Source organism: Podarcis bocagei, assembly GCF_964188305.1.
Source record: "Podarcis bocagei genome assembly, chromosome: 4".
Taxonomy (NCBI): domain Eukaryota; kingdom Metazoa; phylum Chordata; class Lepidosauria; order Squamata; family Lacertidae; genus Podarcis; species Podarcis bocagei.
In genome coordinates this window covers 11,737,870-11,762,211 of record NC_138128.1, presented here as the reverse complement: position 1 = coordinate 11,762,211, position 24,342 = coordinate 11,737,870, and the positions used below count along the sequence as shown (strand labels likewise).

Genomic DNA, 24,342 nt, shown 5'->3' with positions numbered 1-24,342 from the left:
ACCTCTGGAACCAGGCTCATTTGAACTCATTTTACAAGTATTCAGAAAAGAGCTAAGAACCCCCCTCCCATTCCTTCTTTAGACATCAGTCTTTGAGCCATAAGCTAGCAAAACAGCCAGCAGCATGGCAGGTGGACTGTAGGACCAAGATGTGGAAGCTGTGGACCTCCAGAAGTTGCTTGAAGACAGCTCCCATCACTCCTGACTATTGGCTATGCTGACTGAGGCTGATGGGAGAGGAGTCCATCCAACAACATCTGGAGGGTCCCAACCCCTGGTGTAGGTGGAAATAAAACAACTTGTGTCCCCAAGTGGCAAACGTGAGACCATAAAGGGTAGACACCAATTGGGTGGTCCCTTCTCTGCTCCTGGTCACCTAGCAACTCCAGCCATTGGAAATCAACCCTCTTCCAGTTTGCATGGCCCCATTCTAGACTCATTTCATGGTCACACTATAGAATTATGGGAAGAACCGGCTGTTCCATGTAAAGGGTGGCTGAACTGTTCTCACCTGTATGCTCCAAGGTTGATGCAGCTTATTCCTAAATTGTACCTGGACCTGATGAAGCCAGGCTGGATTTCCAGTGCTCTCGTGTAAGCTTCTACGGCTTCCTCACTCCGATCTCCATTTGCTAAGGTTGCACCGAGACGGTTCCACAATGAATAATCCTGACAAACACAACGACAGCTTTCTAGTATTGGTGCAATCCTTGTACATATATAGCTATGTACATATATCCCTGTACATATAGCTTTCTCTCTCTCTTTTTGCCAGCAGCCTCAAATTAATGACTGGTGGAGTGGAGGGTGAAGGGGGTGGAATTGGGATTAATTGCCTTTTCCATTAACTGGCATAGAACATAAGAGCATGTCTCGTAGCTATGGATAACTCCCTATAAAACAACTTTGATTCATTTGCAGGCCAGTCAGAAATGGGGCAGGAATAGAACTTCTTGAAAATGGGACTCTCTCCTTGCAATTAAGATTTCTATTTCAGGCACCAGAGTATTAATGGCAGGAGTGACAGCTCATTAATGCAGGCCCGACTTTAAGAACAGACAGAAGAGGAGAGTGTCAAAAGCCTGTTAATGCAAAAGTGTAAAACTTACCTCGGGCCGAACTGTGAGGGCAGCGCTGAATGCATCTATTGCTCTGTTGAATTCTCCATTCAGGTGGAAGAGCACGCCGAGTCCTGTTTGTAAGTCCGGGTCTATCATCTCCCCGTTCTGATGGGCTCCTTCCAGGTATAGCTCCTTCACCTCTTCCAGCAGTGAACTGGAAGAAGAGAGCAGCACAAGACAAAGGCAAGTGTAACATTTTAAGAGCGGTGTAGGGACGCGGGTGGCGCTGTGGGTTAAACCACAGAGCCTAGGGCTTGCTGATCAGAAGGTTGGCGGTTCGAATCCCCGTGATGGGGTGAGCTCCCGTTGCTTGGTCCCTGCTCCTGCCAACCTAGCAGTTCGAAAGCACCTCAAAGTGCAAGTAGATAAATAGGAACCGCTCCAGTGTGAAGGTAAACTGTGTTTCCGTGTGCTGCTCTGGTTCGCCAAAAGCGGCTTAGTCATGCTGGTCACATGACCCGGAAGCTGTTTACGGACAAACGCCGGCTCCCTTGGCTAATAAAGAGAGATGAGCGCCGCAACCCCAGAGTTGGTCATGACTGGACCTAATGGTCAGGGGTCCCTTTACCTTTACCTAGTGTTTGTGAAATGGCCACCTGGGCCCTCAAATCATATGGTCCATTCTTTTTGCCTTGGGTATGTGTGAACCCTGCTGAAACCAGATCTACGAATTCTGATATGTCAGATTGAACCAGTGAAATGTTGGTTTTGGTGGGCACCTATGGGCTAGCGTCCATGACATCAGCGTGACAGCTTCCCTCCTCCTCCCCCCGTCTGTGAAGCCATTTTATAACCATCAACAAGTGTGTGATTGTGTAAAGCAAAGGATGAACAAGCATCTGCATACATAACCCTCTCATGAAAAATCCAAAGATGTAGTCAGCTGACATGCAAGGGGAGAAGAAGGACAGAGCACTAGTCTAGCATTCAAACTGCATGGATGGACAAGTTGTGAAGCCAAGTTTACACTGCAGGGGAAGCATGTATTTCAGGGTTAGTCAAAGTTGTGCCCGATGTATGTTGGAGTAGAATTCCCATCAGTCCCAGCCAGTATGACCAATGGCCTAGGACAGCCTTTCTCAATCTTGGGTTTCCAGATGTTGCTGGACTGCCACTCCCATCATCCCTGACTGCTCCCCCTGCTGGCTATGGATGATGGAAATAGAAGTGGATACAGTGGTACCTCAGGTTATATATGCTTCAGGTTGCATACACTTCAGGTTACAGACTCTGCTAACCCAGAAATAGTACCTCGGGTTAAGAACTTTGCTTCAGGATGAGAACAGAAATCGTGCTCTGGTGGCACAGCAGCAGCAGGAGGCCCCATTAGCTAAACTGGTGCTTCAGGTTAAGAACCGTTTCAGGTTAAGAACGGACCTCTGGAACAAATTAAGTACTTAACCCGAGGTACCACTGTATAGGGGAGTGGGACGAATTCAGTCACATTGGGTGCAGAGCCTTGGGGGTGCCACGACTATGATGCAGAATGGAAGGTGAGATGGGGAAGGGTGAATTTTGGCATCGCACAGGACGCCGCTGAAATCTGAGACTCCAAGTGCCATCATTGATTGAAGTTGTATTAGTAGTATTATTAGTATGCCGCCCATCAACCGCAGATCTCAGGGCAGTTCACAACATTAAAAAACCCACAAAATACATAGTAAAAATAAGAATAACAACAAACCCAAAATCCCCCCTCCCATAACATGTTCAAAAGGGATGTCAATCAGCCCAAGGCTGGTTGAAAAGGAACGTTTTTGCACGGCGCCTAAAAGGTGTATAATGAAGGCACCAGCCAAACCTCCCTGGGGAGATCATTCCACAAAAAGGGAGCCACCGCAGAAAAGGCCCGTTCTTGTGTTGCCACCCTGCAGACCTCTTGTGGAGGAGGAACATGAAGAAGGGCCTCAGAGGAGGATCTCGGGGTCCGGGAAGGTTCATAGGGGGAGAGGCAATCCTTGGGGTATTGCAGTCCTGAGCCATTTAAGTTGTAGTCCAACAACACCTGGGAGCCCAAAGTTGAGAAAGCCTGGTCTAGGATGATGGGAGTTTTAGTCCAGTAATAATAATAGTAATAATATAATTTTTTATTTATGCCCCGACCATCTGGATGGCTTTCCCCAGCCACTCTGGGCGACTTCCAACAAAATATTAAAATACAATAATTCATCAAATATTAAAAGCTTCCCTAAACAGGGCTGTAACATCTGAAGGAGACCACATGACTTTCTTAAATTACTGTGACTGCTTTTAAGAAATCCCAAATCTATTTCGTAACGCCCATTTATCAGACCTTCTGTTACCTTTCTTCTGCTGCCTTGGACATTCTCCTGGTAAGCGCTGGGGATCCCTTTTTACTCCTGACGATGTACTTGTATTTAGGATTCTGCTTGATCCAGTTTCTTAGCGCTTCATAAGCCTCCTGCTGGTGGCTGGTGTTTGTAAAGCTCACAGCCAAGGCCATCAAGGCTTTCAAGTTGTTTGGCTGGAGCTCTAGGCACCTGAAGAGAATAGCGGAAACCCGTATTAGTTAGATCCCTCTCGATGCGTTGGCATAAGTCCTGCTCATTTGAATGCAACACTTAAGCTGAGCCAACAAAGGACTTTGCTAACAAAATAATTAGACATTTATTATTTTTTGCTTTGTTTATAATTAACAATGCAGGTTTACTTGGCAGCAAAGTCCCAGTCTGCAGACTTTGGCTGCAATCCTAACCCCATTTAGCTGGGAGTAAGGTGCATGGACTTCAGTAGGGCTGAGTAGACATAATTTGGAATGCCCTGTTAAGTATACATAGGATTTCAGACTTGGCTTAACCATTTATCCTTGGTTCCTAAAAACCACCTCTAGTGGCAGGCAGTGAAGTTCACATAACAACTGCTGACCTCAGCATCACCACTGGAATCAGAAGATGCATCCTAGAGATTCATTGGGGTCCAAATTGGGCAACTTAAGGTCAAATGATATGACTATCCAGCCTGGGATGGATGCTGCGATGGCTTTGTTTGCTTATTTGTTTGTTTGCAGATTTATAAACCACTTCACAACCAAAAGTGATATACAGTGATACCTCAGGTTACATATGCTTCAGGTTACAGACGCTTCAGGTTACAGACTCCGCTAACCCAGAAATAGTGCTTCAGGTTAAGAACTTTGCTTCAGGATGAGAATAGAAATTGTGCTCCGGTGGCACGGCAGCAGCAGCAGGCCCCATTAGCTAAAGTGGTGCTTCAGGTTAAGAACAGTTTCAGGTTAAGAACGGACCTTAACCCGAGGTACCACTGTACAGTAAAATAAGATAGAACCAGGGCTTTTTCCCCCCAGCCAGAATTTGCCGGAACTCAGTTCTGGAACTTCTCAGGTAGGCACCATTGCCGTTATAAGAGAATAAGGGAGGCGATTATAATATTGTGGCTATGATCTGATAGAAGATAGGGTGCAGCAGAAGGGGGAAATAACAGCTCTACGGGAAAAGGGGTGGGAAGTCGACAAAAAAAAAGAAAAAAAAAGACGAAATTGTGTTTTGACTGTATATGTTAAAAATCGTTGAAACTTAATAATATATATATGAACAAGGGAGGCATTCATGGTGAATTCCGACACCTCTTTTTGTAGCAAAAAAGCACTGGATAGAATATAAAACATTACAAACTCAGCAGGGTTGTATCCAGTGTTGCACAAGCCTACAAGCCCCCTTTGTAAATGGAAGGTTTTTTTGGTGGTGTTGGGGTGCAGGATTCATGCGCATTGTTGCTTCCCACCCCTCCAGTTTATTTATTGTATGCCGGGAGGGAACCTGTGAAAGGGCTACAGTAATGGAAGCATTGTTAGATAAACGGATTAGCTTATTAACACAGCTAATATCATTAGGTTTGGAGAGTATATACTCAGTGTGAGGAGAAAATGAATATGACGCAGCTAACTTTCTGAGCACAAGCAGAGAATAATAACTAGCATTAGAAAATGTGGCACGACCGTTATCTGCCTAGTACTGGAACAGAGGCAGCAGCAGAAACGATCACCATATACTTAACATGCGGCTGTCGGATTGAGTTTAGCTCAATTAAGGAGCACTTCTAATGAAGAGATAAACTTTTAGAAAGTGCGCAAGTGCCAGGAATACCAAGCAGGCCTCCTGTTTACAGAGTTCCTTGGTTGTGTTTGCTGGACAACATTGCCTTTTCCCACGTTCCCATTTGCTTGATTCAGTAACATACCGGATTAAGTTTTGCAGATCCCTTTAAGGATACATAAGCCTCTGCGCTGTGTGAGCTTAAATACTAATACAGTGGTACCTCAGCTTACATACGCTTCAGGTTACATACGCTTCAGGTTACATACTCCGCTAACCCAGAAATAGTGCTTCAGGTTAAGAACCTTGCTTCAGGTTGAGAACAGAAATTGTGCTCCAGTGGCGCGGCAGCAGCAGGAGGTCCCATTAGCTAAAGTGGTGCTTCAGGTTAAGAACAGTTTCAGGTTAAGTACGGACCTCCGGAACGAATTAAGTACTTAACCTGAGGTACCACTGTAATAATTGTTTCTGCACCAAGGTGGCTCAAATTTGGCACACCACGGTTTTACACCCATGCAAATTCAAGCAAACTTACATATACTTTGCATAATTTGTTTTGATGGGGATTGGCAAGGACCAGGCATTGTGGTCAGTCTTTAAAGTCTGTCTTCCTTGCCTTAAGGACTAGAAACTTGACTTCTTCATTATTATTATTTTTAAAAATTATAGCTGAGAGTCTCTATGCAGCAATTAACACCATTTACCTTTGGAGTGCAACAATTGCTCCCTGCTCATTTTCATTCTCAGCTTGTGTTGTCCCAAGGTACTGCCAGGCCTGCAACATAAAAATGGTAAGATTACTGCACAGCTGTGTATCGAAAGGACTGCAATACCTCAAGGACTTCCTCTCCCCATATGAGCTGCCCTGACCTTGCAATTAGGATCTGAGGTCCTTCTTTATGTGCTTCCTTCATGAGTGGCCCAGAGGGTGGCAAGACGAGAACGTGGCCTTTTCTTCAGTGGTTCCTCATTTGTGGAATGCTCTCTCCAGGGAGGCTCGCCTGGCACCTTCATTGCATATCTTTAGGGACCAGGTGAAACTGTTTCTCTTTAACCAGGTCTCTGGCTGATTAAGATTCTATGCCCCTTTAACTGGGTTTGTGGGAGGAGGATTATTGGTGTGTGTTCGTTTCCTTATGTATTTTGTGTTCTCATTTTGTACAGTGGTGCCTCGCAAGACGAAAAGAATCCATTCTGTGATTCTCTTCGTCTAGCGGTTTTTTCGTCTTGCAAAGCAAGCCCATTGACGGATTAGCGGATTAGCGCTTTTAGTGGCTTTTAGCGGCTTATCTGCTGATCGGATCAGCTGATAAGCGGCTTAGCGGCTTAGAAAAGGGGGGAGAAGGGGGAAAAAACCAGCAGGAACTTGCAATACATTGTTGTCTTGCGAAGCAAGCCCATAGGAAATTCGTTTTGCGAAGCACCTCCAAAACGGAAAACTCTTTCGTCTAGCGAGTTTTCCGTCTTGCGAGGCACCACTGTATTTTTATGTTGTGAACCATCCTGTGATCTTAGGATGAAGGGTGGTATACAAATTTAATAAAGAATGAATAATAGTAATAAAAAGTTGCTTTGCAAGTCATTTTACAAAAGTCCAGTTCAGAAAAACCAAAGAAATGCAAGCAAGAGTTGAAAATATAATTTGGGGGATTTCCATTGTGCCTTACAGACATCCATACAGCTAGTGGCCAGGGAACAATCAGAAATACCTAAGTGTGACATAGGAATTAACAACAACAACAATAACAATACAGTGGTTTAATTTCATTGTACACAGGTTGTACAATGATAATAAAAGTATTATTATTATTAGTGGTAGCTTGGTTCCCAAATGGCTTAGTTGGTGAACAAATTGGCTCCCGATCACCACAAACCTGGAAGTGTTTTGGTTCATGAACATTTTTCAGAAGCCAAACGTCCAACGCAGCTTCCGCTTGAGTGCAGGAAGTTCCTGCAGCCAATCAGAAGCTGCGTCTTGGTTTTTGAATTGTTTCGGGGGTCAAACGGACTCCCGGAATGGATTAAGTTCGAGAACCAAGGTACCACTGTAACAGCAACGACAACAGCAACACACCACTTATTGCCCAACTAGGCTTTTAAACTGTTTACAAAGTATAAAATTAGTTACAGAAACATTAAAGTATAAACACTCGTAAGTGAAACTTTCAGTAAAGCAGTCCCCTTAAAACAGCAGAAAATTAAAACAGGAGACTTCGGTTGAGAGCTCAAAAGTGCGTCTTCAAAAGCTGGCAGAATGCCAATGCATATTATTTAAATTTACTAAATTTGTATACTGCCCTTCATCCAAATATCACAGCTTAGGCAGTTCACAACACAAAATGCACAATAAACAAAAACAAAACAATAGACAACAGAAGTTAGGCTATCCCGGTCCTGATAGGGGCACAGCTGGGCCACCAGCCAAAACCGATAGAAGGCACTCCATGCCACTGAGGCCACCTGAGCCGCAAGTGACAGCAAAGGACCCAGGAGTACCCCTAAGCTGTGTACCCGCTCCTTCAGAGGGAGTGCAATGTCAGCAAAAGCAGGCAACCTCCCATCCAGTCTTATCTGGATTGAGCTTTAGTCTGTTGGCTCTCATCCAGTCTTCATATGACTCCTGGTCAAATTACGCTGATTACAACATCTGATGGGGACGCAGGTGGCGCTGTGGGTAAAACCTCAGCGCCTAGGACTTGCTGATCGCATGGTAGGCGGTTTGAATCCCCGCGGCGGGGTGAGCTCCCGTCGTTCAGTCCCAGCTCCTGCCCACCTAGCAGTTCGAAAGCACCCTTAAGTGCAAGTAGATAAATAGGTACCGCCTTATAGCGGGAAGGTAAACGGCGTTTCCGTGTGCTGTGCTGGTGCTGGCTCGCCAGATCAGCTTCATCACGCTGGCCATGTGACCCGGAAGTGTCTTCGGACAGCTCTGACTCCCGGCCTCTTAAGTGAGATGAGCGCACAACCCTAGAGTCTGTCAAGACTGGCCCGTACGGGCAGGGGTACCTTTACCTTTACAACATCTGATGCAACCGAATATATATTGCAGGCTTTGTATTGGATGTGAAATGTGGGTTTATCCTTAATTTGTAAACTTTCCCCTTTTAATACAATGGCGCATCCCCATCCAGCTTGATAGTACTGGAGACATCATGTCGATCATGATATTAAGCATGACTGCTAAAGGCTTTATTTCCATTATTAGCAAATAAGTTCAAGCCTACGCATTCCAGTTTCAGAATATTAACCAGAGCGGATACCTCGGAGTCGTGAGGATCTTGGAGAATAGCAGCTTCCAGGTATAAGATGGCCAGGGGCAAGTCCCCCTCCCTTAACTTCTTGAGGCCTTCCTCAAAAGCGCCAGGCCAGTCTTTGAAAGGGTTCTCTGTATGAAAATAATAGCCCTAGGAGAGAGAATGAATGTGGTGACATTGAGGCACAGTACCTCAAAAGGTGAAAACAGCCTAGAATTAAATTGCTCATTTCCTGCACCAGTGGTTCCCGACTCCCACCCCCAGACCACTTGAAAACAGATGAAGGTCTTGGTGGACAACTTAATGATCTTTCTGCCTATTAAAGCAATGGTAATAAATGCCTGTGCGAAATGGGGTGCAATTTTTAATTGCATTTTAATTCCTGCTTTCATTTCTAATACAAATAAGAATCAATACAAATATTTAATGCGGCGGATAGGTCATCTCCCATGTTCAACCACAAACCCACAGACCACTTGAATGAACCTCCATCCTGTCTTATTTTTTTGCGGTACATGAGCAAAAAAAAGTTGATTAAATAATATAATAAAGCCTTCGCCAACTTGGCGAAGCCCTCTGGATGTTTGGAAACACAACTCCCATCAGCCCAAGCCACAGCAGTTATTTCCAGCAGCAGAACCGGGGAACTTGATGGACTCACTCGTCCTCTTTTCAGTCTTTTTCATGCTCACATTACACACTCTTTGACTAAGGCCCTGCAACTCCTCTCCTCGTTGTCTTGTGAGTGCCCTCACTTTGCCTTACTAAATGCCGCAGAGGAGAGAGGCAGCAGGCATCTTGGGACCACTGCCATATGGCGGACGGCAACCTGCATCCCTGGTTTGGTGCTTAAAAGCTGCCATTGGAACAAATTAAAAAGGCATTTGCCAAATTATTTCACCCTCCTCTAGCTACTGGCAAGGGCTTTGGCCTAGTCAAGCTTCCATGGTTGCCCCTGGCAACCCAGCGGCCCTACAAGCCTTCTCTCTCCACAACATCAGCGTTACCTTCTCATTAATGGAGACAGCTGCTTGGCCTTGTGCTTCTTGGCTGTCGGAGATCCAGTTTCTGCGAGCCATTTCTTCCCACTCTGCTTGCATCTTATCCCAAAACTCTGTGTCTGACTAGGGAGAGGATAAATCAAAAGGAAAACAAGGAAAGCAGGATTTAAAAGAGGAAGAAAAAAGTGTGTGTGAGAGAGAAAAACATCTTTCAGCTTCACAGCATCTTCTGTTTTCGTTTTTTCTGTTTCCAAAACTGCAAACTCTGAATACCTAATGCCTCCAGCTGATCTTGGTGGATATTCATCCCAGGCCACCTGTTTAAAACGGCAAATAAAAATGCAAAGTAATGCTGATGACTACCTGTTGATGGGAGGGCAGAAGTCTTTCAGGTGAGCAGTCAAGGGAGGAAGAATTGAACATTACCAAGCCTGAACATTTGCATACACAGTACAGTCACCAATGGATGATTTCCCAATGCTTTTTTAAAAAATTATATCTACAGTGCTCATGACAGCACATCTGACTCTCTCCTCCATCCTCATTTTTTCATCGCTGCAGTCTTACAAAATAGAAACAAAACAAGGTCTTGCAGCACCGTAAAAAGGGTACATATTTATTATGATGACACAAGTTTCTGTAGACTACGGTCGATTTCGTTAACATGCATAAGTCAATGAAAGTTTATACCATAACAAATTTGTTAGTGTAGGCACCGCAAGCTATTTTTTTATTCTTCTTCAGCAGCAGAGTAACAGAACAACCGCTCTGGAAACCTTTACGAATGAAGTAGGTTGGACAGGGAGAATGTGAGTGGCCTACTGTAACCCAAACAGCTTCATGGCTGAGGGGGGATTTGAACCCAGTACCAGCCCAAGGCTCTAGCCACTATGCAATGCTGGCTTTCACCTTTTTTCGCTCCATGCACCTTAATGAAATGCCACGCTGCAAGCTATGAGACTGTGTCTTTGTCACCTCTAGTTTTGCATTGCGCTTCAAGCCTGGGATGCACGAATCTGTCAATTTCAGTGTCTCATTTCCCAGTCTTAAATTCATCTACCCACATTTCCAAATCCATCTGCACTGTCCTCGTGAAAATCCTTCAAAGCAAACTTCTCATAATGTGCACATTTTTGTATGCAATTTGGCCAAATATACATAAATTTAGCAAATGCTGCTAAATAATATTCCTTAATATAATGTAGGGTTGCCATATGTCTGGACATACTGTAGTCGGAAGCAGTGCCTGGGCAGAAAGCGGCAAAATGTCTAGGAAAATCCAGATGTATGGCAACCCATGTTGACAGTAGCATTTTTGCTGATTTTTCTTTAAAATAGCTCAAAAACGTCAATTTTGCCAAAAAACCTCAACAACTTTGCCCCCCCCGAAAGCTCTGTATAATGCATTTTTTTATGTTCTCTGCTAATATTTGCATGCTTATGCACACTTCACTCTGGTATCTTCTTCTTCTTTGGCAATCACTCGTAGCTGAGTAAGATCGTCTTCCATAAACACGGTTTTAACAATGAGTCCGTAAGTGACTGTGGAGGCCAATTCTGGATCCACACATCCTTCCACAGTGGGGACATTAGTTTCCGGGTTGGAGTTGATCATGGTGTGGATTTGCTAAGCGTGCCTTCCTCTTAGCACATTTCTCCCTTGCGTCCTGAGTTCGAGCGTCTTCAAAGCCCATGACCACCTTTGGCAAAGGCTGTTCTCTCCCACCCTAGTATACCCATTCTGGGACACATTACTTGGCTGGAGAACTGCACTACAAAGGTTGGAGAAATGGGGGGTTTGCAGGATGGCTGCGTATCATTTCAGGAAGTGCGAATTTGACCGTTAATTGTGAACTGAATTGAATTTCTCCTCTCCCCCTTCTCCTTGATTGCTAACGTTCTTGGTGAGTCAGAGTATGCCTGAGTTTCGGGAGTGGAGAAGGGAATGAGAGAGAGTAGAACCCCAGGATTCCTAAGAAGTGGGGAGGGGGAGGAATTGTTGTTGTTGTTTAGTCGTGTCTGACTCTTCGTGACCCCATAGACCAGAGCACGCCAGGCACTTCTGTCTTCCACTGCCTCCTGCAGTTTGGTCAAACTCATGCTGGTAGCTTCGAGAACACTATCCAACCATCTCGTCCTCTGTCATCCCCTTCTCCTTGTGCCCTCCATCTTTCCCAACATCAGGGTCTTTTCCAGGGAGTCTTCTCTTCTCAAAAGGTGGCCAAAGTATTAGAGCCTCAGCTTCAGGATCTGTCCTTCCAGTGAGCACTCAGGGCTGATTTCCTTCAGAATGGATAGGTTTGATCTTCTTGCAGTCCATGGGACTCTCAAGAGTCTCCTCCAGCACCATAATTCAAAAGCATCAATTCTCCGGCGATCAGCCTTCTTTATGGTCCAGCTTTCACTTCCATACATCACTACTGGGAAAACCATAGCTTTTACTATACGGACCTTTGTTGGCAAGGTGATGTCTCTGTTGCTACTAAAATTCAGCTAAGTTGCTAGACTTAAGTAACTTGAACTTTGCAACTCATAAGAAGTATCTAGAATCTAGAGGTAATTTAGCTCCGAACGCTACCAAACTGTAAAGGCAGGCAGGCTTTGGCCCCCTGCTAGCAAACATGATTTGGTTTGAATTCACAGTCTGACAGTCCTCCCAGGGGCTTATCAAAGAGCAGTTTATATAAAACTGGACTATGCTCTCTGCACTTCCTCCTTAATAAAGTCCAAGCAATATAGTTTTATGTGGGTACTTTTGGGAACAACGTGAGGTTATTGTGTCTGTTGTCTGCTTAGCTCTGCTTCTCCTGGACGCAAAATGAAAAAGGCAAATCATAAACAGGATTGTCTTAAATCACCAGCCAGAGCCCCAGGAATAATCCATCAGCATTGTGGGTACTTAGAATTATAACTGCTTGCTAATTAAAGTTTGGCAATCGCAACAACCAGCATCCACAACACAAACACTTTGCTGGTTCAGCTAACATCCAGATTCCCTTAAAGATTCATCATGCTACATTTTGGATCTGGGAGGGATGTTTTCACTTTGCTTTTACTCTGGTTATTAGTGCAGCTGAGGGCACATTAATTCCATGTACATTAATTCAATGGCTTATTTTAAAATCCAATCTGAGGTGCTTCCTTCCCTCCCCAGCCTTGATCTTGATGGGATTTGGTCCCCCTGCTGCAATTAGCAGTGGAAAAATGCTGCCCAGAATTTTTGGAGGAAAAGGGTTGTTTCAAATGTGCTTTAAAAGGCATAGTGTGCATTCAGCCTTAGAGAGTTTAAAAATGCACACAACATAATATGATAAGATGCAAGGAGATGTTATATTGTGTATCTCAGCCTTGTCCATCCTCATGTTTTCCAGCAGTTTTGGACTAAAACTAAAGTGGGCTGGGGCAAATGGAAATTATAGTCCAAAACATCTGAATAGCACCAGGTTGCTGAAGGCTGGCATACTTTATAAACATAAAATAATACGTTAACATAGACAAGGATCTCTAGTTTTTCTTGACTGTCGGGACAGAGCCTTTAGAGTTATGAACAATCAGTAACCTGGTTCCTTTTCACATGGCATGTGAAACTCTCAGTTCTACCTAGCTCTGCAAGAGCCCTCTCAAAGTCCAGACTTGGCAAGGCGTATTCCTTTAGATCTGCATATCCCCGTCGCGCCTATGCTAATTCACTGGGCACTTTGATTTAATTTCAGGGATATTCCATCCAAGCTGCACCACTAGAGCTGGATTCCGCTTCTCTTCTTTGATCCAGGAATAAACAGCCAACTGAAACAACTCCTCCGCAGAAGGGCAACTGGTCCGAGGTCTCTATAATTAATGTTTCTTCTCACACACTGGAGTTGGGTTTCTTTAGCCAAAAGACCTTTATCTTGCAGGCAGCATCTGTTCCCCATAATGCTGGATTTGCTGTAGCTTAGCCTGCATTTTGCTGACAACAAAAATTAACTGTTACAGAGAATTCCATGAAATGAGAGTGCAGGGAAAGCTGCCCCCTTCTTGAAAGCATCTTCCTCTGCATGCAAATTTACAAATAAATCTGGGGCAGGAGGAGTGCAGCAGACCGTTCTCCATTCATGAAAACGTATAGCAGTTGGTAAAAAAAGAGAAAAGAACCTCCAACATCCTACATGAGTAATACTCCGTAGAACCTATGTACCCAAAGAAAGATGGAGAGCTGTTTTTCGATTCATCTGTGCTCCTTGAATTGTGCATGGAATAGAACTGCTGAAATTAGAAAGAGCATGTTCAAATAAATCCATTATCCTCTTGACCTTGTGATGTATGTAGCCTTTGAAGGTGGTGAGTTGCCTGGATCACGTCCAATTAATCTCGAGCTTTGCTAATATATTGACTACTAGCTGCTTTGCATTTAGCATTGCATAGGAATTTTAAGGAACAAAAAACACCCCCAGCACAGTCTTGAAATCTGTGGTTAAAATCAATGCCGTTTGGATAAGTTCAACCCACCACCTTGATTCAAAATTGCGTCCAACTGTATCCAAACATGGATGCAAATCTACTCCTTGATTTCAGGAACAAACATGCAAAATTTGGTTAAAATCAGTTGCCTCTGGTATAACCCAAGATGTATGTTACACTTGGACACAGGGTAACCTGTTTAAGTCTACATAACACCGCATGCACTCAATCTGAAAACACTTATAAACTGCGGACAGAGCTTTTCCACCACACCTAGCAATATATTTTCTCTTCATCACCCCCTGTTTTTTTTGCTCAACAGTCAGACTGGATAAAGGTTCTGGTGCACTTGAAAGCTTGCACACTACTTTGTGACATTTTCCTCGGTTTTAATAAATGGATTACCATACTGCTGCTTTTGGATTTTTCTTTTCTTTTCAAATGGATCAGGGCAGCTACCCACAATTTTTATCTGGATTATGTCTGTTTCACAGAATCAGCATTCAAAGAAGCAAAGAGTTTCTGGTTCAGCTGCTACATTCTACATACAAGGTTCTGGTTCAAACATAACACTAAGTCACAGTATAATAAACTATGTGTTAACCACAAGTTGTCCAACAGATCATCAAAGTAAACATGGCTTGCTTCTCAAGGTTGGTTTGTGTTCCAACTGCTCTTGCTTCAAATATTTGTAGTGTGGCAAATGACTGGGATAGGATGGTCAAAAAAACCATGGTTAAGGAAGAGTGTTGGACTCATGTGTAAAGCCAAGCCATAGCTAAAGCAAACCAAAGTTCACAAGTCAACAAACCATAGCTGCAGACTGTGGTTCATTAGCAGTAAAAACAACAACACATAGCTAAGCTGCTGAGTAGGGATCACACATAACACTAAGCCAAGGTTTAATCAGCCATGGTTTATTGTCATATGCAAACCAGGCCAGTGTTTGTGTGTGTTGGAGGTGGGGGTGGTAAGACAAAGGGTACATGCCTCCCCATCTTAATTCGAGTGAAGGTGCTGAGACATGCCCTCCAACATGCCGCAGAGGAAAATCTTTCGGGGAGACGCTCCCACGCAAGTCATGTGACTCACATGAAAGCATGGTCCCCCAAAACACGTGTCTTTGGGGGGCTACGTTCTCAACAGAGTCAGGTGACTCATGTTGAGTACACTTCCCCCATAAAATGAGTTTCTTCTGAGGCCACCCTCTTGCAAGAGCCAAAATGAGACATTCTGCGATTCAATCAGAAGAACAAGTGGCTTCTGTAATTCTGGGGTTTCCTGCTCAAATCAGGACAGTTGACGAGTGTGTTGAGATGGCATGAGGATATAATCTAAGTAGGCCTAATCATCAGAAAACAATCAAATCATAGCCTTATTGCCCTTTCAGTCATACTGCAGTGGCAATTCAATACAGCTGATCTTCTTTTCATTTTACACCCCAAATTTAAGTAAGCTGTATTTTAATTATATTCCAATCTAATAGCTGCTTCGCTCCCACCCCCCACCCACCCCTGGTCATAATATGAATATGTTTTAATTATCTCTCTAGGTGAAATGTTTTAGAGAAAGGATGCTATTAAAAAGAGTCTCTTTACTTTGTGCAGAATGTTTCATAATTGAAAAGCATAGCTGCCAGCATTTTAGGCATATTTGAAGCCTGAGTTTTATTCAAAAGAGAAATAAAGTCTCCTCCCCACTCCTTGCTAAACAGCCAGAAAACCCACAAAAATCGCATGATCTGTACTAGAAAACAAATTGTGGGTTTAAGGAATAATAAGAAAAAAGACTTAGCATTTATATAGCACATTTCAAATGTTCAAAGCACTTTGCAGGAATGGCTCCAATAACACCTTATTATTTTATTTATGATTCATAAAGCGCCATTACTCTGCATTAGTCTACTAGGAGCTGGCAGTGTAAATAATGCTTAATGCGGCCCTGAAACACAGACAATGTATAAATGTCACTAGTAATAGGGCTGATCTGGATTGGGTTTGGATCTGCCCACCAAAATTGGAGGTGTGTGTATCAGTTCCACCCTCCTAAATGTCAGCTTCCCAGGGGAAAAAAGAACTCTGCAGCCTCCAAAGTGAAGCTCAGCAGATCCACAATGCCTCAAGGTCCTATTGTGTTCCCAATGACATTGTTGGGAACATAATGAGGTCTAGATGCTTTCACCTCTTCTCCCTGCCAGCTGTGCCACTTGGATGATTCAATGAGGACTAACACAAGGCAGTGCACAAGGTCCAGCATGCAATTCAATATTTGTTGGGAATGTTATGTACTGAAGTTCTCACCCTGGGCCAGCAGGGGGATACTGTAGATAGTTCAGGTCCACATATGCAAATAAGGGATCGAAAGTGACGTTCAGTGATTGGATAGTTACAGAAAATGGTTACTGTTGCGTTCTAGTGGAGCTCTATATAAGCAGGCTGGCTGAACCATTCCGTTCAGTTCTGTTCTGGCCTGTGAATAAACAAGAGCTGTTTGAAGAATCGCTGTGTCGTCTGATATGTTCACCCACAACTTAGCAGGGAATATCAAAGAGCCATTGTACACAGAAAGCTAGCATGTCAGGGAGAAGGCTATGCAGACCACCTTTCCTGAAAAGCTACTTTTCCAAAGGCATTGCGGGCACTTCAATCATGTGACACCCAGTGACAGGCAGCAGAGCCAGACCAGAGTCTGGCGATGCAGTCCCTCAGAATTCCACTCAACAAATTTGAGGGTTTCCTAAAAACACACACCCAACAACAGAAACTGAAGTGTAACAACTGATTTCTGAGTAAATGAATTTCAAGAAAAGCTGTGCACATACTACTGTGTTTAAGCCTGTGACAACTTTATGTTTAAGTAATAATAATAATAATAATAATAATAATAATAATAATAATAATAATAATAATAATTTATTTATACCCCGCCCATCTGGCTGGGTTTCCCCAGCCATTCTGGGTGGCTTCCAACAGAATATTAAAATACAATAGTCTATTAAACATTAAAAGTTTCCCTAAACAGAGCTGCCTTCAGATGTCTTCTAAAAGTCTGGTAGTTGTTTTTCTCTTTGACATCTGGTGGGAGGGCGTTCCACAGGACGGGTGCCACTACTGAGAAGGCCCTCTGCCTGGTTCCCTGTAACTTGGCTTCTTGCAGTGAGGGAACCGCCAGAAGGCCCTCAGCGCTGGACCTCAGTGTCCCGGCAGAACGAAGGGGGTGGAGACACTCCTTCAAGTATACTGGACCAAGGCCATTTAGGGCTTTAAAGGTCAGCACCAACACTTTGAATTGTGCTTGGAAACACAAGCACTGGGAGTTAACTTATAAGTTAACTTATAAGTTAACTTCTACCTGAAAGAACGCATCTCTTGACCCAACCTTGTTTCACCAACTCTCTATCTTTTTTGTAAATAAAACTGTTCTTCTCTGATCAACTCCTGCCCGAGACACTCTGAACTGAAGTTTCCCTCACATAAGACAAGGCAAGATAGCCTGTGGTAAATTATAGAAATCCAATTAATTGTTGTACTGTGCAGTGGGTCTGCTATATTTAATTGGGGGCAGTTAGCGGGGTCAGTCTGCTATACATCCCATGCCTGTTTGCATTCTGAAGTGGTACAGTCCTTGAAGCGCTGTCACAAACAGCTGTCCTGAATGTGGAAACAGCTGCCCAAGGCCTATGTGAATTGCTGAGTCTTAGTCAATGCTCTGACTTAACTGCCTAAGTTTTGCCTTATGCTTTTCTGAAAATGTCTCCCTAGGCACAGTCCCTAGGCACAGATCTCTTAGTGGCCAGGCCCAGCCTTTTTGCATTGAACAGGGACACTGTACGGATCCCACTGAGATCCCTGAAAATAGTACAGTAAAAATTCATCCCAAGCCACATATAAGCCGCTAAATCATTTCACGGTGTGCTAAAAGAAAGCCCAGCTTTGGAGTATCAGGGATGCTGTCAGTCAAGGGGAATGTGAATAGAATGGCAAAGATCTTGGAGGAAAGGCTGAAGGCAGATTGGCAGAAGAAGATCGGGAAAACAGAGCCACAACACCATCTCTCAGTCTTTTGGAATCAAGCTGGAGATAAACAAGCAAATGCAATTGCATAAAAATGAGAGAACAGCAATTCTTCCTCACCTAGATTTGCAGCCGTTGGTTGGGATAAATGGTTTTACTGCATGCTGCTAATACAAGAGACTTCTGGCTGAGCTCCTGAGACCACACACAGAATAAACTTATCTTTCAAGGCTCCTTCCCAAATTCAATTTCAAGGGAGGATTTGGAGCAGATCTGTAGTCTGACATTGTTTGTCAGGACCGATATTTTTTGTGCTGGGGTGTGTGTGCCTGGGGTAGGGCACCCTTTGTAAATGCAAAACAAAAGAACGTGAGATCCAAATATCCCAACACAGCAAGGGAAACCTGTGTGTATAACCAGGGTCCGAATTGCACAGCTGATTTGAGTGTCTCTCTATTTGCATCAACCTCGTGATCCTCACCAGGGACTCACACTGAACTGGCTGGGTTTCAATGGATGTGTGTGTGTGTGTGTGTGTGTGTGTGTGTGTGTGTGTGTGTAAAGTTTGTTTCCCCTCTTCTCTCTTGCTCGTGCAATTCTCGTTGCCCATTCTCTCTGGGCACTTCCAGCCGGTTGATATTTTCGAGTGGGATTTAATCGCATACTGACAAAGAGAGGTTACACAATTATAGTTGATTTGGTTCTCTTGCACAACCAACTCTCCCCGCCTCCCCAGCTTACAAAAAAAGCAGACTTTGTAATAAAGAAAGTGAAGGGGGAACATATTGGAAATGGGGGTGACAATTGCTCCATGTGAGGTTTGAGGTTTTGTACAATCCAGCAGTATATAAACTTTATGAAATGGATAAATACACTTTAAAAATCAAATAACTTCTCGCAAACAAATCAGAATGAACACTCACTAAACAGCTAACATTGCTAAAAGGTCTAATAATAATAATAATAATAATAATAATAATAATAATAATATAATATATTATTTATACCCCGCCCATCTGGCTGAGTTTCCCCAGCCACTCTGGGTGGCTCCCAATCAAGTATTAAAAACAATACAGCGTTAAATATTAAAAACTTCCCTGAACAGGGCTGCCTTCAGATGTCTTTTAAAAATAGGATAGCTGCTTATTTCCTTCGCTTCCTTCACAATATGTGGAGGAAGCAAGTTTGTTGTGCAAAAGCTCCACCCAAACTTTAATTGTGCAACCCGAACTTTGTAAAATGTGATGGGATCCCAAAGAAAAATTGCAATGGTCTGAAACCACCTTTCTACTGATTGGGGGGTCTGGTAACCTGCTGTGAGAAATACCTGAAATTAGGTCTTTTGCTCACCTAGTTACACATATGTTTTTTGAATATTTACCCCAGACTCAGATGAATGGCTAGCAAGAACACTCCTGTGCTTTAAACTGTTTATGCTAGAAGCTCCCCTTTGGTAGCACTCCTAAGCGCATCTACTTGAAACCATGTCACAGAGAAACATGCTGAGGATCATGCCATTATTTTTCCAATGGAAACACAATCACTTTAGCTCCATTTAGCTCAAATTGCCTAATGCCAGGTTGTGCTTTTGTTGCATTAAACAAAAGGCTGCTTTGCTAGATCGACTTCAGGTGGGACATTTTCCAAGACGTCAAACAATACCTCAACAGCTGCTTTCGCTCTTTCAAATTCCTCCTCCATAGAATGATTTCGTGAGAGGAGGGCACCTCCCCAACGTTGGTCTTTGGTTGATCGTGCCTAAAAGAAAAAGTAAAATAAAACGCAGTCAGCACAGAACATTATTTGCCGAGAGTCAACGTCGTGCATTAAGAGCCAGCACAGCCAGACGTATATCCATAATGTATATTTAATGCAAATGGCTTCTCCCACAAAAAAACCTCTGCGAACTGGAGTTTACCCCTGACATCTGGATTGTTCCTCAGTCCTGCCTCCTGCTTTGTCCTCCAGTGTATTATTTATTTAAGCAACTTTTTAAACAAAACCGATCTCTATGCAGTGCACTTAAAACTGTAGTTCTGACTGTTAGAATTCCTGCGCCGTGATTGCAGTCATGGGATTTCTGTCTTTCACATGACATTATATGTTTTGACTCCACAGAGTGGGAAGTGACGGAGACAGGATGTTTGTGTTACTGTGTTCCATGAAGTGGGACTATTGTGCTTTGTCTTTTCCTCTTTGCTGTCTGATGCTAGAGAGAGAGAAGGAGCCATGCTGCAGTGCTCCGTGTGTGTTTATATGTAAATAAAGTAGATTAGCCAAAATGCTGAGTTGCTGAGGTCTGTCACGCGCAAGTTGCGCAAACTCTGCGGATCTCTAAGTGTGCCGGTGTTGGTTGGCATCGGTTGATGTAATGTTCGGGATGAAGAAAGCTTATGAAGCTTCCGAACGAAAGACCAGGAGGGAGAGAACATGCCAGTCGGGCATGTGTCTCTGCCAGGGTCCTACTCGAGTGTAGGCTGAACTCCTGACACTGACATGTCCTAAGGCTTCTGGTCCCTGGCTCACCTCAGCTGCCTATGGCCCAACCCTGAAATTGTGAGAGAAGATTTTGAGTAGGTAAGTAGCCCAGAAAGAAAACCTTCAGCTCAGTGTGGCTACTCTTTTGCTCCTGATCATAGGCTCATGTCATGGACTGGCTGGAGAGGAGTAGTGGGAGGTACCAGCTGGAGAACCCCCAGGGGATGAAGGCTTAGAGCCAGGGGTGGGATGGTGGTGGGATGGTGATATGTGGTCATAGGGAGAAGAGGGAGCAGACTGCGAGAAGGAGATGTTGGAAGCTGAAGAGGCATCAGGGTTTAGTGAACAAGCTGAAGCTGGGACAGAGAGCACTCCAGAACCTAGAGGCAGAAGAGGAGGGGAGTCAGGAGACTAAGACAAACTGCTGAAGAATCCAGGGAATCTCCCCCCTCCTGCTGTGACCAGCTCCCCTTCCCCCGGTCTCCCAGGACACACAGAGAAATGAAAGGAGCAGAGGAGAGATTGGTTGCACACAGACACAGTCTCCAATTGCTTGGAAAAACCCCTGGAAAGGAGGGGACCAATCAGCTGTGGAAAGAACCTTCAGTCCTCACAACTGCCACACTGGGAAGAGCTGCTGGGATCACTAAGCCTGCACTGTTTTGGTTTCTTTGAATAAAGAGTTAACTTCGCTGACACCGGCGATTTTCAATTGCTGATCTTCACTTGACGCCATTTCCTGAGAGCTCCTTTCAGACAAATAAGTCAACAAACCCTCAGCAGAGGGGAACATGCATGATGTCATTCAGCCCTCAATATTCAACAGAAGCCCATTGATATTTAAAGACTGTCTACTGCAGCTGCTATCCTGTCTGCTGCAGTTGTCACCCCATTACAAAATCTAGAAGAGTTTCAGCAACCTGGTGCTCTCCAGATATTTTGTGCTACAACTGTCATCAGCCCCAGCTAGCGTGGCCATGCACTTGTTCAATTCTTACCAGTCAAATAATCCTTTCAAAAAGTGACAAAACCAACTGATGTAGATGTTTGGAAGTGCTTAGAATAAATTTGTTCACTTAAATGAAGTTTAAATGCATTGAACTAAAGGTGCATTAGGTTTACTCTGGGGTAGAACTTTGAACAATTTCAAGTTTATCTGCTCCACCCTGTAGGAGGCCTGGTCTCTTAGCTTTCAGTAAATAAAGAAAAGTAAGACAACTTGACTCCTATAAGTTATAAAGCAAAACATAGTGAAGTGTTCCAAGGCTTATTAGGCAGATCCAGAGGTGCTGCTGTTGCTAAGGGTACTTAACCACTTAGTCATTATTGCTAAGCAATCAGAAGGAAGGGATAGGAGGAATTTCCTGTATCTTCCCTGCAATTGAAAAGTATACAAATAGGAACTAATTGAATGATGCCTTGTGCCTTTAACAGTTGTGTGCCTGGCACAAATTAAGCAATGTTTTCTAGTATGGAAATACTAGAATCATAGCTTCACTCGCTGAAATTATGTCCGGCAGAGATCATATTCTTTGTGTGTGGTCCCTGATTTAGTTGTTGACCCTATACTTCAGCCCAGCAGCTGGTAACACTCAGAATACCGAAGTAAAACTTTTTTGCTGATTAATTATTTTATGAATTAAAAAGTTTACTTGGGTGAACTTGAACTAGTTCATTTTTTGGTACAGGATGAACTTGAACTAGTTCATCTTAACGTTCCAAACACCTGAGCTTGCTTGATGGAGCAAAGTTTTTTGCGTTTGCTTTCCATTTTGCTTGAACAGGAGTGATTTGTCATTTCTCTGCTATTCTTGGCTGCTTCCTTTGTTCAGCTTCCTTCCCAGTATTCTCCCCATGGGGAAAGTACAATGCAAGTTTATAAGCACCCTTTCATGAAAAAACTTCTGAATTCATGATCACAGTGAAAAGAAACATCCTCTTTCACTGGAGGAAAAATAGTACAATGACCTAAAAAGCCTCGATTCTGCTAAGCTCCTGACCCCACACTTGTCTGAGGTTAAACTCATTAGCCAGATGCCTGCCCAACAGCAGATCACAACAGCTTCCACTTACATAATTATGCTTTATTATTATTATTATTATCCTTGGGGGTTATTCAATTGCAATGAGCTGTTTTCATGCTGGCTATAATTTCTGTTGCATTAAAATGAGTCCAGACTGATTTTGGGGGGAGGTGGGGGGTAGGAGGTGTCCATCAACCTTGCACTGAACAGTACTGAAAAAGGAAGTGGTCAGAGGATGTTAAGGTTACCAACGTACATGCAATGCAATCCCTACTAGGATCACTTTAAATTCCAGTACTATATGTGTCTACCCAGATGTAAGCCCATTGAGCTCAGGGGGAATTACTCCCAGGTAAGCATGTCTGAAATTATAGTCTCAGAGTAAAATGGCTTTGCAGCATGAACGTATAAGCAAAGCATACAGTGTGTTGAGCAGGTTATCTAAGATCCATAATCTAAAAGCCGAGGACAGCTGGTGTTTGCATGGTTTTGGTTCTCCCGCGGAACATAGAATTGGCAGAGAATTAAGCCCAGTACTGTGATCAGGCACGACACTGACACCTTTCCTTTACAAAATGATGGCATGAGCTCTCTTTATGCATGCCCATCACATTTGGCCAGTCTGCTCCTCGCCACTGCACAGGTTAAATATGGGTAACCTTCACACAGGGCATTGGAGAGGAACGAGACAGTTGGTGCAGTGTAACTACTAAAAGACTGAGCTACAAATTAGGAAGTCTCTGGTTCATATCTTGTCTCTGCCCTGACCTCATTAGGTGGCCATAGGCAAGCCAATCTCTTTCAGCTTCAGTCACCCCCCCCCATCCACTGCGCAGCATGGGAGATAATATATAGAACAGTTAAGTATTATTGAGAGGAGCATTGATGATGGCCATGCGTTCTGTGTCAGACTTAGGGCTTTTATGGAAAGAGAAGGAGGGGAAAGAGCTTCACTGAGCTCTATGGGACTTCCCACAGGTGGGATGATGGATCATGTCTTTGTAAATGATAAAGGACAAATCAGTAGTTGAGTACATGGTGGGGCAGAGCTGTGAAGCTACCTTCTTGACACCAGAACTGTTGCTTACCTAGATGGGCCAGTGGCAGGGCAGAGGGGCCAATAAGTCAAGGTTGTGTGAGTGCATCAGTGGGAACAATCTGGTGCTCCCGTTGGAGCACTTATGGGGCCCAGACCTTACTACTATCTGTCCCTTCCTGGTGATGTTGGTGTCAGGAGAGCAGGTATGTAACTCTACCACAACACTACATGCCACCACAATTATTTCCATACACTTTCCAAGTTGCTTAAAAGACAGAACGGGAGGATGACATCCTTGGATTTCCTTGTTCCTGTAATCTAAGCTTGGACAGCTTGGACTACTGCAATGCGCTCTGTGTGGGGCTACCTTTGAAAGTGACCCGGAAACTACAACTAATCCAGAATGCGGCAGCTAGACTGGTGACTGGGGGCGGCCGCCAAGACCACATAACACCGGTCTTGAAAGACCTACATTGGCTCCCAGTACGTTTCCGAGCACAATTCAAAGTGTTGGTGTTGACCTTTAAAACCCTAAATGGCCTCGGCCCAGTATACCTGAAGGAGCGTCTTCACCCCCATCGTTCCGCCTGGAAGCTGAGGTCCAGCACCGAGGGCCTTCTGGCGGTTCCCTCATTGCGAGAAGCAAAGCTACAGTGAACCAGGCAGAGGCCTTCTCGGTAGTGGCACCCGCCCTGTGGAATGCCCTCCCATCAGATGTCAAAGAGATAAACAACTACCTGACATTCAGAAGACATCTTAAGGCAGCCCTGTTTAGGGAAGTTTTTAATGTATGACATATTAGTGTATTTTTGGTCTTTGTGGAAGCTGCCCAGAGTGGCTGGAGAAACCCAGCCAGATGGGCGGGGTACAAATAATAAATTATTATTATTAATAAATTA

At 43.9% G+C, this 24,342-nt stretch overlaps 1 protein-coding gene and 1 long non-coding RNA gene across 8 annotated transcripts in view; one reads left to right on the top strand and one right to left on the bottom strand.

The window, feature by feature from the left end:
* The window catches only part of PEX5L (peroxisomal biogenesis factor 5 like), a 189,304-nt gene that overhangs the window by 5,779 nt on the left and 159,183 nt on the right, over nt 1–24,342 (bottom strand). For all 7 annotated transcript variants that reach the window (XM_081190256.1, XM_081190260.1, XM_081190258.1 and 4 more), the window contains 7 exons: nt 19,565–19,660; nt 9,456–9,572; nt 8,455–8,598; nt 5,899–5,969; nt 3,425–3,622; nt 1,110–1,275; nt 512–669 (listed from right to left, as the gene is read on the bottom strand). In XM_081190256.1, the coding sequence (XP_081046382.1) occupies nt 512–669; nt 1,110–1,275; nt 3,425–3,622; nt 5,899–5,969; nt 8,455–8,598; nt 9,456–9,572; nt 19,565–19,660 (950 nt within the window). The remainder of the gene's footprint in view (nt 1–511; nt 670–1,109; nt 1,276–3,424; nt 3,623–5,898; nt 5,970–8,454; nt 8,599–9,455; nt 9,573–19,564; nt 19,661–24,342) is intronic.
* LOC308585214 lies at nt 9,582–13,740 on the top strand. Its single transcript, XR_014007159.1, has 2 exons — nt 9,582–9,841; nt 13,163–13,740. It is a non-coding gene; the product is annotated as an uncharacterized lncRNA (long non-coding RNA).